The 15,404-nt window shown below is 42.8% G+C and overlaps 1 protein-coding gene across 5 annotated transcripts in view; it reads left to right on the top strand.

Moving 5' to 3' along the window:
- The window catches only part of nfic (nuclear factor I/C), a 77,181-nt gene that overhangs the window by 23,126 nt on the left and 38,651 nt on the right, over window positions 1–15,404 (top strand). For 3 of the 5 annotated variants that reach the window (XM_076079182.1, XM_076079183.1, XM_076079186.1), the window contains exons 4-8: window positions 477–660; window positions 8,884–8,958; window positions 10,116–10,190; window positions 11,113–11,272; window positions 13,029–13,150. In XM_076079182.1, the coding sequence (XP_075935297.1) occupies window positions 477–660; window positions 8,884–8,958; window positions 10,116–10,190; window positions 11,113–11,272; window positions 13,029–13,150 (616 nt within the window). The remainder of the gene's footprint in view (window positions 1–476; window positions 661–8,883; window positions 8,959–10,115; window positions 10,191–11,112; window positions 11,273–13,028; window positions 13,151–15,404) is intronic. The other 2 variants (XM_076079185.1, XM_076079184.1) reach the window with 1 other exon arrangement.

Here is a 15,404-nt window from a genome sequence, read left to right as displayed (position 1 = left end):
CACAAAGCTGGGAAATTTGGTACCAATTTATATGTATGTCTACTACTATTTGTCTGCATAAATAAGCAGGCAGTTCAAACGTACTCCCTGGTCTGTGGTCTGTTAATTCTAAGTTCTAGTTACAAACTGCTCCTCCGAACCTAGAATCCGGTCCTAGCTATCTGTAAATACTTACAGTGCTACACATATGTTTTGTGTGTGAGCTTCCCTGGTCTCACACACATATACAGAAGACTATTCATTTATCCTGCTGTAGATGACATCATCTAATTTTATTTGGTTGACAGGTATTTCAATTATGAATTTGAAGTAAAACTTTAAACTGCACAGATGACTTGAAACTATTCAGGGTATGGTTCACATAAAGGGGAGCATTGATGCAGTGAGTCCTCATGGTATATTGTTATTCTCACCTTGGCCAGAGTTAGATTTATGCTGTTTTCGGTCAACAATGATTGTGTTTTGTCTGTTTCAAGGTGTGGAGGTTAGACCTGGTGATGGTCATCCTGTTTAAAGGAATCCCATTGGAAAGCACAGATGGAGAGCGGCTGGTCAAGGGAGGCCAGTGCTCTAATCCAGTCCTCTGTGTCCAGCCTAAACATATCTCTGTCTCTGTCAAAGAGCTTGACCTCTACCTCGCTTACTATGTGCAAGAGAGAGGTATGTACGAACACACACTTTCATCGAGGTAAAATTCTAATACTGACTCACTACATCAGGATGTTGATAATACAGCCAGGAGAATACACCTACATATTTTTTTCTCCTCTGTTTGTATGTTGGTTTCAGGCTTCCCATTCTCTTTAAAATGAAAGCACTTGTCAGATCGTTGTCAGAAAGGTTCTGAATCTAAAACAACATGGAATAAATCTTTGGTAATATTAGCTATTAGTCACAATAAAACCCTACCTTAAATGCCTTGATGTTATAATGGATTTAAATTGAACCACATGCAGGTAGTGGGATGGTATGATTTTCATAGTAGAGCTTTAACATTGCTTCATTTCCCAATCTATCTATCTATCTATCGATTTATATATCTATTGATCTATCTATTACTTAAAGCTTTTTAACCTGTTACCACTCCAGTAAAATTAGCCTAAAAAGCCTATCCAAGGCATACCCAAAGTAAATTGAAAGCTGTTCTTGAACCATTTGTAGTACATGCATGGTCTCTTTTGAAAGGTAACACTCTGAAGTTTTTCCCCCTACAGTCAGAATCACTGTAAGTGCTACTGGCATTGAGTAATAGAAGTTTGAACACACTGAAGTAGAAGGTTTTTATTTCCGCCTCAATATTTCTTTGCAAACAGATGCCAGCAGATGACTATAGCTGGGACTTAATAGCTGGAAAACACAATGGGACCACAGCATGAAGCCTTACCTAGTCCAAGTTCAAATTTGATAACAATACCACAGAAAATGAATATTCTACACATGTTTTTATAAGGGTATGTCTATGCACTTTCCAAAAAAGGCCATTTGGAGACCCATGGTAACCATGGTAACATTCCTAGGCTGTGTAAAAATGTGTATTCATAATTCAAACTAAAGCTTATTTATGTCGATATACAGTAATCTATAAATTATTTCGCCATTATTGACTTTCCTAAAGTCTCCAAAACTCTCAAAAACCACACTTTGCATTTTACGCACGAACGCAGGGAGCTGACTCGCGGTTACGCAGGTTACTTCCACGTTCTGCCTCTAAATCTAACCCCTGAAGCTGTATATCGTTATTTTCAGCGTCAGTCATCAGAACGATCGGTTGCAATTGGCTCGAGCTTTACACGACAGAAGAGGGGCAGGCACTTTCCCTCAACGCGGACTCTCGTTGGCTATTGTAGGCTGTGGACAGGACATGGAAGTTCCTATTGGGTCAAATGAGGTGTCAATCAAAACGTCAGAGTGCAGCCGCCATTTTGAGACACGGAGACCGGCAAAATTTACATGCGAACTGAAGTTACGTTTGAAAATATATAAATAATTAGGCATATCTGCCGGCTAATTTGAAATGATGCAACAGCAGTCCGTGGGTATTTATGGACGTAATAATGTGTTTTGGACTAAATATTTTACTGGATTGGATCGTCTGGACCTTTGGCAATGTAACGAGACCGTTTTTGTTGGAATATTATCGATGGGTGGATTTCTATGAAGCTTCATCGGTAGGGTTGGGTACCGAAACCCGGTGCCGGTATGGCACCGGTACCTATACGACCGGTATCTACCGGACCGAAACGCAACGCAGATTTCGGTGCTTCCTTTCGGTGCCTAAGCCGATTGAAATACTTTTTTTACACTACTCTGATGACTCCATCCTGGCAGCAGCTAACGATAGCCTCAGTCCTCCGCTCCTCACTCATAGTATTATTACAACCGGACGAGCCGTGCGCGCTTAGAAACAAACCCCTCCATCATTCTGGCGAAGCTTCGGCCATGATTTATAAAAAAAAATAAAAAAAACGATCTGTCAAACGGCTGGCAGGCTACTAACGTCCTCCATCGACATCCGGGTACTTAGCGCTGCCGCTCATAACAAGCACAACATCTCGTACGCGAAACCTTCTTCTTCTTTGAGGTGTAGTGGCGGTTGGCAAACGATGAATTGGCGCATTACCGCCATCAACTGGAGAAATAAAAAGGTGTCCTATTTTGCCAGAGAAGGCAAATATGCTCATATTTCTGCAAAAGAATTGCTGAAGTTTGAAGCTGTAGTGTGTGTGTGTGTGTGTGTTTTGTATTTATTTATATTTATTTAAGTATACTGTAAACTGTTAATATATTGTTCATAGTTTGAAGTTAAAAAGTTTGAAGCTGTAGTTTGAAGCCAAGTGTTTTGTATTTATTTATGTTCATAGTATACTTTAAACAGTTAATATATTGTCCAATTTGAAGAAAAAAGTATCGGTTCAGGCACCGTTTAGGCACCGGTATCGTTTTAAAAGTATCGTTTTAGCACCGGTATCGGAAAAAACCCAAACGATACCCAACCCTATTCATCGGTGAGTTGCCTCGATTTTGTAACTGCTTGTTTGTTGGTTGGTGGTCTGACAGAGGCGTTGATTGTACCCAGTGGTGTATAGTAACGAAGTAGAAATACTTTGTTACTGTACTTAAGTCGTTTTTTTGGATATCTGTACTTTACTTTACTACTTATATTTCTGTTGACTTTTACTTTTACTTCACTACATTTTGCAAAGAAAACTGATACTTTTACTCCGATACATTTCCCCTGAAACCTTCGTTACTCGTTACAAAATCAAATCTATCTTTAGAAAAAAAATGAATCATGAGACCAACGTCGGGGACTGTGGTGGAACAGAGACTGCAAGCAAGGTTTGGCGAATCAGTGGTCCTAGCTTGCAAGTTAAATCATTGGTTAATCACGTTAATGCGCAATTGCAAACAAGTGCTCTCAAAGCCGCGGTGTTTTGATTCCCAGTGATGCCCAGGATGCTAGATAGCGAGTGACTACATGAGTAGAATTCCACTCTACGATGACTGATTTCATGATGGAAGCACCTGCTACTCCCGCAACAAACGACGGTGGTGACGAAGACCAACACCCATGGATCGCTAGCGAATTAGTGAGCTGAGGAAGTGTTGACAGTTGTGCAGCACTAGTTGGCTAACATTAGCTATAGCTAGCCACCACACCATAGGATTGACAGGAGCCGCGAGAGCGCAGCATTAGGGAAATCCTTCCCAGCTGTGCGCAAGCTGTCTGTGAAGCTGAACACACCTCTACCTGCCTCAGCGGCCTGTGAAAGGCTATTTAGCATCGCAGGACTAGTCTTCAGCCCAAGAAGAGCGAGACGGAATTCTTGCAATTTTGAAAACCAACTTCTTTTGAAGATGAACAGGACATTTTTCAGTTTCAAGTAATGACTGGGTTGCTGCTTTTGTATTGATCATCCATCCATCCATCCATCCATTTTCCTCCGCTTATCCGGGGTCGGGTCGCGGTGGCAACAGGCCAAGCAGGCTGACCCAGACTTCCCTCTCACCGGCAACATGTTCCAGCTCATTCTGGGGGACCCCGAGGCGTTCCCAGGCCAGCTGGGAGATGTAATCCCTCCAGCTTGTTCTGGGTCTTCCCCGGGGTCTCTTCCCAGTTGGACGTGCCTGGAAAACCTCCAGTGGGAGGCGTCCAGGAGGCATCCTAATTAGATGCCCGAACCACCTCAGCTGACTCCTTTCGACGCGAAGGAGTAGCGGCTCGACTCCAAGCTCCCTCCTGATGACCGAGCTCCTTACCCTATCTCTAAGGCTGAGCCCGGCCACCCTACGGAGGAAGCTCATTTCGGCCGCTTGTAGCCGCGACCTTGTCCTTTCGGTCACGACCCAGAGTTCGTGACCGTAGGTGAGGGTAGGAACGTAGACCGAGTGGTAAATTGAGAGCTTTGCCTTCCGGCTCAGCTCCCTCTTCACCAAGACGGTCCAGTGCAGCGCCTGCTTTACTGCTGCAGCCGCATCGATCCGTCTGTCGATCTCCCGTTCCATCTTACCCTCACTCGTGAACAAGACCCCGAGATACTTGAACTCCTTCACTTGAGGTAGGCACTCCGTCCCCACCTGGAGGGAGCAATCCACCGGTTTCCGGCAGAGCACCATGCCCTCAGATTTGGAGGTGCTAACTCTCATCCCTGCTGCTTCACACTCGGCTGCAAACCGCCCCAGTGAATGCTGGAGGTCACGATCCGAGGAGGCTAACAGGACCACATCATCTGCAAACAGCAGAGAGGCGATCCCAAGACCCCCGAACCTGACGTTCTCCACCCCCCGGCTGCGCCTAGATATCCTGTCCATGAAAGTCACGAACAGGACCGGAGACAAAGGGCAGCCCTGGCGGAGGCCAACACCCACCGGGAACGTGTCTGACTTATTGCCGAGAATGCGGACACAGCTCCTACTGCAGTCGTACAGAGACCAGATCGCCCGTTGTAATGGGTCCGGCACCCCATACTCCCGCAGCACCCCCCACAAGAACCCCCGAGGGACCCGGTCGAAAGCCTTCTCCAAGTCCACAAAGCACATGTAGACTGGTTGGGCAAACTCCCAGAACCCCTCCAGTAGTCTTGCGAGGGTAAAGAGCTGGTCCACTGTTCCACGGCCAGGACGGAATCCGCATTGCTCCTCTTGAATCTGAGGTTCGACAAACGGTCGGAGCCTCCTTTCCAGCACCCTGGCATAAGCCTTCCCCGGGAGGCTGAGTAGTGTGATACCCCGGTAATTCGAGCACACTCTCCGGTCCCCCTTTTTGAAAATGGGAACCACCACCCCGGTCTGCCAGTCCATGGGCACTGATCCCGACCCCCATGCGACATTGAAGAGGCGTGTCAGCCAGGACAGCCCAACTATGTCCAGCGCTTTCAGCATCTCAGGGCGGATCTCATCCACCCCCGGCGCCTTGCCACCGAGGAGCTTTTTGACTACCTCAACGGCCTCTGCCAGGGATATGGGTGAGCCTCCCCCTAGATCTTCAGGCGCTGCCTCCTCTGCAGAGAACATGTTGGTCGGGTTTAGGAGTTCCTCAAAGTGCTCTTTCCACCGCCCGACGATGTCCCCTGTCCGGGTCAGCAGTTCCCCCCCCCCCTGCTGAGAACAGCCTGGGGTAAGCCCTGCTTTCCCTTCCTGAGTCGTCGGATGGTTTGCCAGAACCTCCTTGAGGCCAACCGAAAGTCCTTCTCCATGGCCTCCCCGAACTCCTCCCATGCCCGAGTTTTAGCATTCGCGACCACCGCAGCTGCAGCCCTTCTGGCCTGCCGGTACCTGTCAGCTGCTTCGGGAGACCGCTCAGCCGGGGGCTCGTGAGTATCCCCACTCCCACCCGGCGCCTCTCACCCTGGGCAACTCCGGAAAAGGACAAAGTCCAACCCCTCTCCAGGAGCTTGGTTCCAGAGCCAGCGCTGTGTGTGGAGGTGAGTCCAACTATATCTAGCTGGTACCGCTCCACCTCCTGCACCAGCTCTGGCTCTTTCCCCGCTAGCGAGGTGACGATCCACGTCCCTAGAGCTAGTCTATGCTGCCGGCGATCGGCTCGCCCAGGCCTCCCGCCTGACCCGCCACCCGGTCTGCATTGCACCCGACCCCGATGCTTATCCCTGCGGGTGGTGGGTCCACAGGGTGGCTGCTCCATGCTGTTTATTCGGGCTGAGCCCGACCGGGCCCCATGGGCGAAGGCCCGGCCACCAGCATACTTATAAACGCACTGTTATAACTCCTTCATAGTGCCATATTGCTTTTCCGAGAATTATGATGATAAGTTCATAGCAGATGCAAAAGTATACTTATGTACAATATATTATGTTGAACATTGTTGCTCCTGGATGGATCACAGCCAACACAATCATTTTCAACACAACTCCTTGTCCTTGGTGATGGTGGCCACAGCACTTAAAAGAATAAACTTCATAATTCTCAAAACTCTGACGCTTTGCTTTTTTATTAACAGCATTTACTTGTACTTTTACTTTCAATACTTAAGTACATTTAATATCAGAAAATTACTTTTGATACTTAAGTACAATAAATATCAGATACTTTAAGACTTTTACTCAAGTAGTATTCTAATAGGTGACTTTTTACTTTTACTGGAGTAGTTTTCCAGTAAGGTATCTTTACTTTTACTCAAGTATGGCTTTTGAGTACTTTATACACCACTGATTGTACCTGCTGTTGTGATTGTATCTTGAAAGGGTTTGCATAAATCGAATCACAAGAATCTTAGCTTTCCAAAGATATGTAGCATCAGTACCTAACTATACATAGCAGTTGTGTGCATGACACAGATGTACAGTTAACAGGCCGTCGGAGTGTTTAGAGGTTCTCTACCTCTACACAATCCACGTTAAAAAATTGGACAGTTTAGATACTTTGCATTGACAGTACAGCGCTATATTCCATCAAATTTAGGAAACATGAGTTTCCCAGTCATAATTATAACTTGCATGCTGATACGAATGCTAATTGCAGGTAAAAGTCTGGTAATTATTTCCTTAACATATTCTATAACTGCCTAGATTTAGCAAGATTCAATATTTGTATCATTATATTCATTATACCCTGCATAAAAACAATATACGGACAATTCTGTTTTGCAGAAAGAAAGTCGATGAAATGTTCACAAATGCATTGTTTATGGAGAAGAATTGATACGTGCTTAGCCTGAGGCCGATGTATCTACCTATGTACAGGCACATCCCTCTAATAGTTGTTGAGATATTTCAGTCTGGACCAAAGTGGGAGACCGACCGACAGACAAGTCCATCCTTAGAGCCACACTGCCACCATGGCTGAAAAAGTGCAATGATTATCCATATCTGAATTAATATGAGAATTTCTAAAAAGCTACTATTTGTCATGACAAGTGGTTCTGAGGTCTGTGGATGTTTTTGAATCATACTCGGAGTTGATGTTAGTGACGCAGAAGTTATCTGGGAACGTCTGAACTGAGCTCTTCTTCCTCATTGGTTGGTTAAAACCAAGTGTATAAATTTGTTTAATGCAGCTATAAGTTGACTCCAAAAACAACTGAAAAAACTCAGTGTTCACGTCTGGTTTTCATATTGTGGCTTCAGGGGCTGTAACACCATTAGCAGTTTTTAATGGGACAGGACAGCAGAGATACAACAGCACCTGTAACTAGTGACACCAGTGACGCCGGGTCTCTGCAGCATTAATAAAATATCAAGTGACTGCACAAGAAACATGATGGACAGCCAGCCAGGGGAACAGAGGAGGCTTTTCAGCAGGATGTGTGGAGGGCGAGGGCTCTAACTCACTGTGCTCTCAGTGTCAGGACTGTGGTTTTAGTACTGTGATTGTAGACACAGCTTCTACTCAGCAATACACTCAAAGAGTGCTCTAAAACCTATGCTGTTTCTAACAGCACCATAGGAGTAAAGTCAAAACGATGCAGTTTAGTTGTTATTGTTTACTTGACCTGAATGTATACTGGAGACATCGTTGGGTTGTATATTTCCTAAACTGACTGAAGGCTTATGTTTAGTTTGTGGACCATGGTCCATATCTCAAACACTTTCACTTCGTAAGATGCAAAGTTACAGCATTTACTACTGATGGCCCGTCTGGTGGAATATCAATCTTGATTCCACCTGCAGCTGTTATCAGCTCAGGCAAACGTTATGATATACAGTATTATCTCTCCTCTCCCTCATATCCTATGAGCTAATTCATACTGCATATAATATGAACTACGACTGCCATTGATTGGGTTTATGTCTCCCAACAACTTCTTAAAAAAAACATATATTTATATAGTATTTTTCAGGGCCCTACGCAATTGAGTAACCAATGAACTGTGGGCCTCAGATGGTTGATGGCCTCTGCTCCATACAATTGTCCCAGTAAGACACTAGTGAGCCAGCCTAGCACACAGGTTTTGTTCCTTCATTCACTGAAAGTAGCTATTATTAATGTTTTTACAGTAGTAAATGTGTGACAAGTCAAAATGTCCACCATGGTGACTAACATGGTGACTACCACTGTTGGTGGGACAAAACCTGGAGGATATAGGGACCGACCAGACAATTTCAGACCAAAAACACCAGGGTTTCATTCATTCATTCAAGAAAACTGGGGCCATCTGGCTGCTGCTGTAGAAGCACTATATAATGATGGACTCAACACGGCTTAGACCACAGTGCACCTAAATGTCCCAGTACACAGTGATGATAGGCAAGTATGTATGAGACACACCAGCTAAGAGAAACCCTGATGGATGTGTCAAAGTGTTCTTTCCCCTCACTTACCTGTTTCAGAAGTCAGTTCTCGTTCTTTTTGTGACTCTTAATCCGGTAACCGTGTCTTGCTAAAATTGTCCTGATGTATGGATAGATCAAGTCTCTCTCTCTTCAGAGGCAGAGCAGAGCAGCAGTCCCAGTCGTACAGGAGTGGGTTCTGACCAGGAGGACAGTCGAACCGCCACCATGGGTAATGTAAAGGATACTCCATTATGGATGAATATTCAGTTTTTCACTCTGTGGAACCTGGTTATTCTGTAATGTACAGTACATGCATAATATTTTTGTCGATGTATAGGACTGTTTTCCATTTTTACTGTCTGTTAATTTTCTTCATAATTTTGTTCAATAATATGAACAAATACAATAATTACCTTACCCATAGATAATCCTTCAACTTTGTTATATGTGATGGATGAAATTCATACCAAGTCCAAAAGAATATTCAACCATTTGGAAGATAAGAAGGATTGTGATCACGAACAGTAACATGTCATCCATGTATTGAGATTGTATGGCCTGTACCTCTTAACATTATCTGCATCACCATCACCATCACCATGCACTAGGCTCTAGTAATAGGACTAGTAACGCAGACTGAAAAAGCTACACTGTGTGGTGATGCACATTTATATTCAGGGTCTAGGAAGCCATTCCAATAATTTGCTGGCATCCAGGAGGGATTGAAACGGTTGACAAATGGATGGTGGTTGGTAGATCTTTTTTTCTATACAAAGAAGAAAATATTTCAGATCTGATTAGTATCAAACAAACAATAATAATTAATATATACATATATGCATATACGTACATATATTGGGCTGTACAAAATACATTGAATTGAATTGATAATGTTATCATTGTTTTAAATCACATCATTAATAGGCGGAGTTATATAATCTTGGGGGAGTGGTCTAATCAGCCTGATTAAACACTGATGAGGACCACATGCCATGACAATTGGTGCACTGGTTTTGTGTTGGACCAATGCTTTAGGATTATTATATAAGGTTTTCAAAATATGAATACAATTAATTCCAAACCCAATATTGGGCATAGCAAGAAACTGGAGCGACTTCAATCTTAATGTTACACAATGCAAAACCAACACATTGAAAGAATGAAACAAAAGAAAGGTAAACATAACATAAAAGCAAACTATCAAAAGAGATAATTCCACAAAGCTTTGTACAGGGGAAACACTTTGTACACAAGCACAACTACATTTAAAAGAATGGTGCACTGAACATCCACAAAGAATTGATTGAGTGAAAGAACATCTCATCCCACTGCTTGAGATACACACGAACACAGCAGACGTTTCTAAATGCAGTTGTGTTTCTACAGATGGTCCAGAGTTCCAGGAGAGTTTTCTGACATCAGGCGTTTTCAGTGTCACTGAGCTGGTCCAGGTCTCAAGAAGTAAGTGGCATCTACTATTAGCTTTAATCTTTACCAACTCACCACCACCATCCATTGAAACACCAATCTTTTGTTTCAGCTACATTGAGCATGTCACTCCGTATGATTGAAGAGTTGGCAATGGGACAGTTCAGATACTGTGCATTGACAGTACAGCGCTATATTCCATCAAATTTAGAAAACATGAGTTTCCCAGTCATAATTATAACTTGGATGCTGATGCCAATACTAATTGCAAGTAAGAGGCTGGTAATTATTGCCATATGACATGAACATGTCTCAACATGCATGGCATATTTTGGAGGGTTGCTCTTTGGACTTGTGTAGAAATAAAAGTGCAATTTCATGCCAAAAAGAGTACAGTGATATACATAAACGCATATATTTGCTCAACTTCAGCTGTGCCACTCCACCCACCTCAGTGAAAGTGAATGAATAAACAATGAGAAAAAAACTGACTTGCACCAAAAAACATGGCATTGCAACAAAACCATTGTTACCAGTACATTTTTGACTTTATGAAATGTAAAGCCAAGTCAAGTCTTTGACTTGCTAGTTGGACTTCACTTCTACATCAGGAGTCCTAAACAAGCCACTGTGAACACTTCACCATAAATAATTCATTTTAAGTGTTTAACAGGACAGTTATACAGTAAAGTGAACCTACAGAAATGCTAACGGCTGATTCAAATTAACATTATCACATTTTAAAGCAAACTAATCCGGTGTGTCTGTTTTACATCTGAATGTGATAATCTGAGGTATCATCTTTACTCTGTCTGCTGCTCTGCTCTGAACTGACAGACACATCGTTTTTTTTTATTAGCTTCACACTTTTGCAAGAGGGATGTAATAATACAGACAACAGATTTAGTCAACTCAACCCAAGTATTTAAATACATATTTAATTTCCAATATGTAGTGTGTGTGTGTGTGTGTGTGTGTGTGTGTGTGTGTGTAGCTCCAGTAGTCACAGGAGTAGGACCTAGTTTCTCTATGGGAGAGCTCCAGGGACATCTGGCCTACGACCTCAACCAGCCAGTCAGCCTTAGACGATCACTGGCCAGCACCTCATCCAGCGGGTAATCACACACACACACACACTGACTAACTTTTATTAATCCTTACCGTCAGAACATCAGGGAATACATAAGCAGCTTTAACAATTATTGATGTCAGCCCTTACCATGACTTTAAACTAAGCTTAGTTAGACCCAAGTTAAGACCCTCAAACAGCCTTTGAAGAAAGTTAGACTAGCCAAAATGTCCTCATCTGGCTCCCTCTGTTGGTCATATTAGAAGGCCCACCCTCAACCAAAGTCTGTATTTCCAAACCAAATATCACATAACAAGTTGACAAGGCTGTCCTGTTCCAAAGGCTCCACAAATGCTGCCTTGTTTTCTCAAATGTGGAGAACATTTTTGTTGCATCATTCACAGTCTCAAATCCATTACAGTATGTGCCTGTCGCTAAGGATTGGGGAGGGTCTGGGTAGATGGATGGATGAGTGAGCGAATGGATGGATGGATGGGTGAGTGAGTGAGTGAGTGAATGGATGGATGGAATGGCTGGATGAGTGAGTTGATAAGTGAGTGGATGGATGGATGGATGAGTATATGGATGGCTGGATGGGTGAGTGAGCAAATGGATGAGTAAATGGATGGATGGAAGGAAAGTGTCAGTAGATAGATGGATGGATGACTGAGCTGATGAGTGAGTGGATGGATAGATGGAACCGTTAAGAAGTTAAGGGGTGTCACTCAGTGTTCTCCAGCCATAAATGCAAGACAGACTTTGAATCCAGTTTGTAATAAAGTCAAAGATTGTTCATTTCCATGCAGCCTACTAAGGCTGAGTCCTTACCTTGACCTTTTGTTACATGTCAACCTCTCTCAATCTAGCCGGTCCTAACACAGTGTGGAGGACCAACTAGCCTTCACTATTATCTGTTGTCTTAACATTAGCTCCAATGAATAGACCTATGGTTGAGTTGCCTACCATGACCATAGCATAGCCAGGCCAGATTCAGATTCATTTATTCACAAGTTGTGGTGTGGAGTAAAAAACAAACAACAAAACAGCAGTACAAAGGTAAACAACCAGAATAAATCTTTAGCTCAAAGTGAATCATGTAAAGAGAGGAAGAACATTACTCCTGCAAACTGTCCTTGGTTTATCTGCCAGCGCAACCACAGTCCATGGCTTTAGCTTCTGTTCAGAAGGAGTGCAGAAATTGTTGTGAGCTAAAGCAAAAGTAGTATGTAAACAAATCACAGCGTTCAATAATCACTTTGTGTATTTACTCTCGCTTGCATAGCTCAGACTACAAACTGTAGGTTTTGTCGGTGGAGCTAGTCAGTGCCATGTATTTGCTAAATGGTGTCCGGCTGAGAGTCGGAGGTTTATTCATAATGATGCTGTTGCTGTGTGAGGTATTTTAATGAACTACTTCAATCACGATCTAAATATGATTGTAGTTGGACTACCAGCAAGCTAGTGCAAAATGGAGTTAAACTACTAGTTTGATTACATTACATGCACTACTCCCCAACACTGGTTAAACCTTTTTGAAGCTTTATTTATGGACAATAATATAATGCATAGATGTCAGCTATTATTCACAACATCTGTATTCACTAGAGGCCTTACTTCACTCTTTACCCTCCGATCATTTCTTCTACTGTAGATACTGAAGCACTTGCAGCCGTTGACCCCAAATAACCTACTTAAGAAGACACTTTGGATGTATACTTTCTAGCTCTCTGCTTCCATTACTTCAAACAGTGCAACATGAAACCATGACCTAGATGTCTGAGTGTCTTTATATATGTCTGCAGGAGTAAGCGTCATAAGTCTGGCTCTATGGAGGAAGAGGCTGACAGTCCAGGAGGGGAGTATTACCACTCACCATCCTCTCCCGCCAGCAGCTCCAGGAACTGGACTGATGACATTGAAGGAGGTAACGGAATAAGAAAACATACATCACATTTATGGGGAGTTAATAAAGATATACATCATTTTATTCTGTTTGGTTGTATATAGTATCCCCGTGGTGAAATATATCATCAAACTAACTCACGTGCTTCTGCAGAAACAAATACACTATTACAAAGGGAAGTAAACAATCTCACTTTACAGACACAATAAATAGCATCCCCCACCAGAACAGTGACACTCTACAGCAATACCAACCCTTGTTCACAATAGAGCTTCAGCTTTTATATAAAAATTAGTGCTGGGCAACGATTAAAATATTTAATCGCGATTAATCGCATGGATTTTTTGCGATTAATCGCATTGTTATGGCAAAGTTCAATAATTAATTCAAAAGTAGTGTATTGCGCACTTTTATTTTAAAAGTACTGCTATATGAACAAAAGGGCAATAACATTTGGTTCACGAGATGCAGGTAGCATGTTTTATACTTAATGTGAATATAATTCATACTTTGTTGGCATCTTATTCTGAAAACCGGATGTTCGTCTGAAGAAACCGGATGTTGTCTCACGTTAATGTTTCCGCTAACTTTCAAAGTCCTTCGCTCGCTCCCGATCTGTGCCGTTTAAATGCGTTTACCGTGAATTTCAGCATATAGGTGCACTAAAATGTAAGTGTCTGCTGAGTTGACCACAGAGATCTGAGTGTCTGCTGACTTTACTGCAGCAATGTCCAGTAGTCTCCAGGGAGAGCAACAGCTGGTGCAGCTTCTCTCTTTATTTCTGCCCCTGACCAGAAGCGGAAGTCGCCTTTTCTCTTGGCAACCCTGAAGGGACATCATATCTCCAATACAAAACGATAAACATGAGACAGTCTGACTATAGGATGTTTGCTGGCTTTTATCCCACTGTTCTTGTCATCCTCTTGTTGTTATTTATATGTATTGTCTCTTGTCTTTCAAAAAAAAAAAAAAAAAAAAAATTATAATAAATTTAAAAAATGCGTTAACGCGCGATAAAGTAATTGTCGGCGTTAATTAATGAATGCGTTAACGCGAAATTAACGCGTTAACTTGCCCAGCACTAATAAAAATGTTTTAATTAACAGGGAAAAGGAATAATAGCTTGTTCCAAAATATGAGCTAAGGTCTACAATCAGGAAGCTGAAAGTGCACGAATTCAAGCCAAACTCTACAGTAGCAATTATCCTCTGTTGGGACTTAATTTATAGTTTGGTTATTGGTTCCTGATGTCAGGGTGGTGCCCCGTCATTATCGACATTTGACATTAATAGAAACATTAACATTAATAATTTTATTAGTATTAATAATTTAGTTTTCATACTTGCTGATAACCAAACACGCTCCTGCCAGATCCCAAAACCTCTAATACTAATGAATGATGGAAATCAAGGTTAGGGCTGGACACGGGGGATCAGTGTGTTGTCAGCAGTCATGTGGGTGTGGACTTCTATAAAGTGACAGCTCAGCTGCTGTGCATGTATATACGAGCACACAAGATGCAGCAACAGCAATGAAGACTGACGAGGGCAAAATTAAACTGAGCGGGAAAGCCCTCCACCGGCTCAGTCATTGACAACTCTGTGTGGGTTTAATTACAGTATATGTTAACTATTAGTGATGGAATATGTGTATATCAGATCACATAGCGTACATGTGCGTACATGTCACCATTGATCAATCAATATTAGAGAGTAAATGGTAATTGGACTTGTATAGTGCTTTTACTTTTACACTACATGTCATTCACCCATTCACACCCATTCATACAGTGATGGCAGGGGCTACCATGCAAGGTCCCACGGGAGCAAGTTGGGGTTAAGTGTCTTGCCGACTAGTGGAGCCGGGGATCCTGTGGTTGAAGGACGACCCCCTCTACCATTAAGCCACACTCGCCCCATAACACAGAGGAGAGGAGTACTCTGTCAGAACGTTAACCATCAACTGTTATGACATGGTGTCCATGACGTCACCCATTGGTTTGTGGACTGCAGTTTTAAAGACTAGATTTTGTTATATTGGCCAATGCCATATTGGTTTTTGGCCATCTCCACCTTGTTTTTTGCAACCAGAAGTGGCATGAGAGGGTGGAGCTAAGTGCAACAGATTGCTAAATAAGACATTTTTAAGCAACAAAAACGTTACAATTGACATTGATGGAGTGAAAACACACTGTGAAAGGGTTAAAGTTGTAAGACGAAAACACAGACAACTCCCAGACCGGACAATGCCGTTGTGGCGACCTGTTAATCACAAA

The sequence above is a fragment of the Anarhichas minor genome, unplaced genomic scaffold, assembly GCF_050575085.1.
Source record: "Anarhichas minor isolate MPS153535 unplaced genomic scaffold, ASM5057508v1 ptg000071l, whole genome shotgun sequence".
Taxonomy (NCBI): domain Eukaryota; kingdom Metazoa; phylum Chordata; class Actinopteri; order Perciformes; family Anarhichadidae; genus Anarhichas; species Anarhichas minor.
This window is presented reverse-complemented; position numbering and strand designations above follow the sequence as displayed.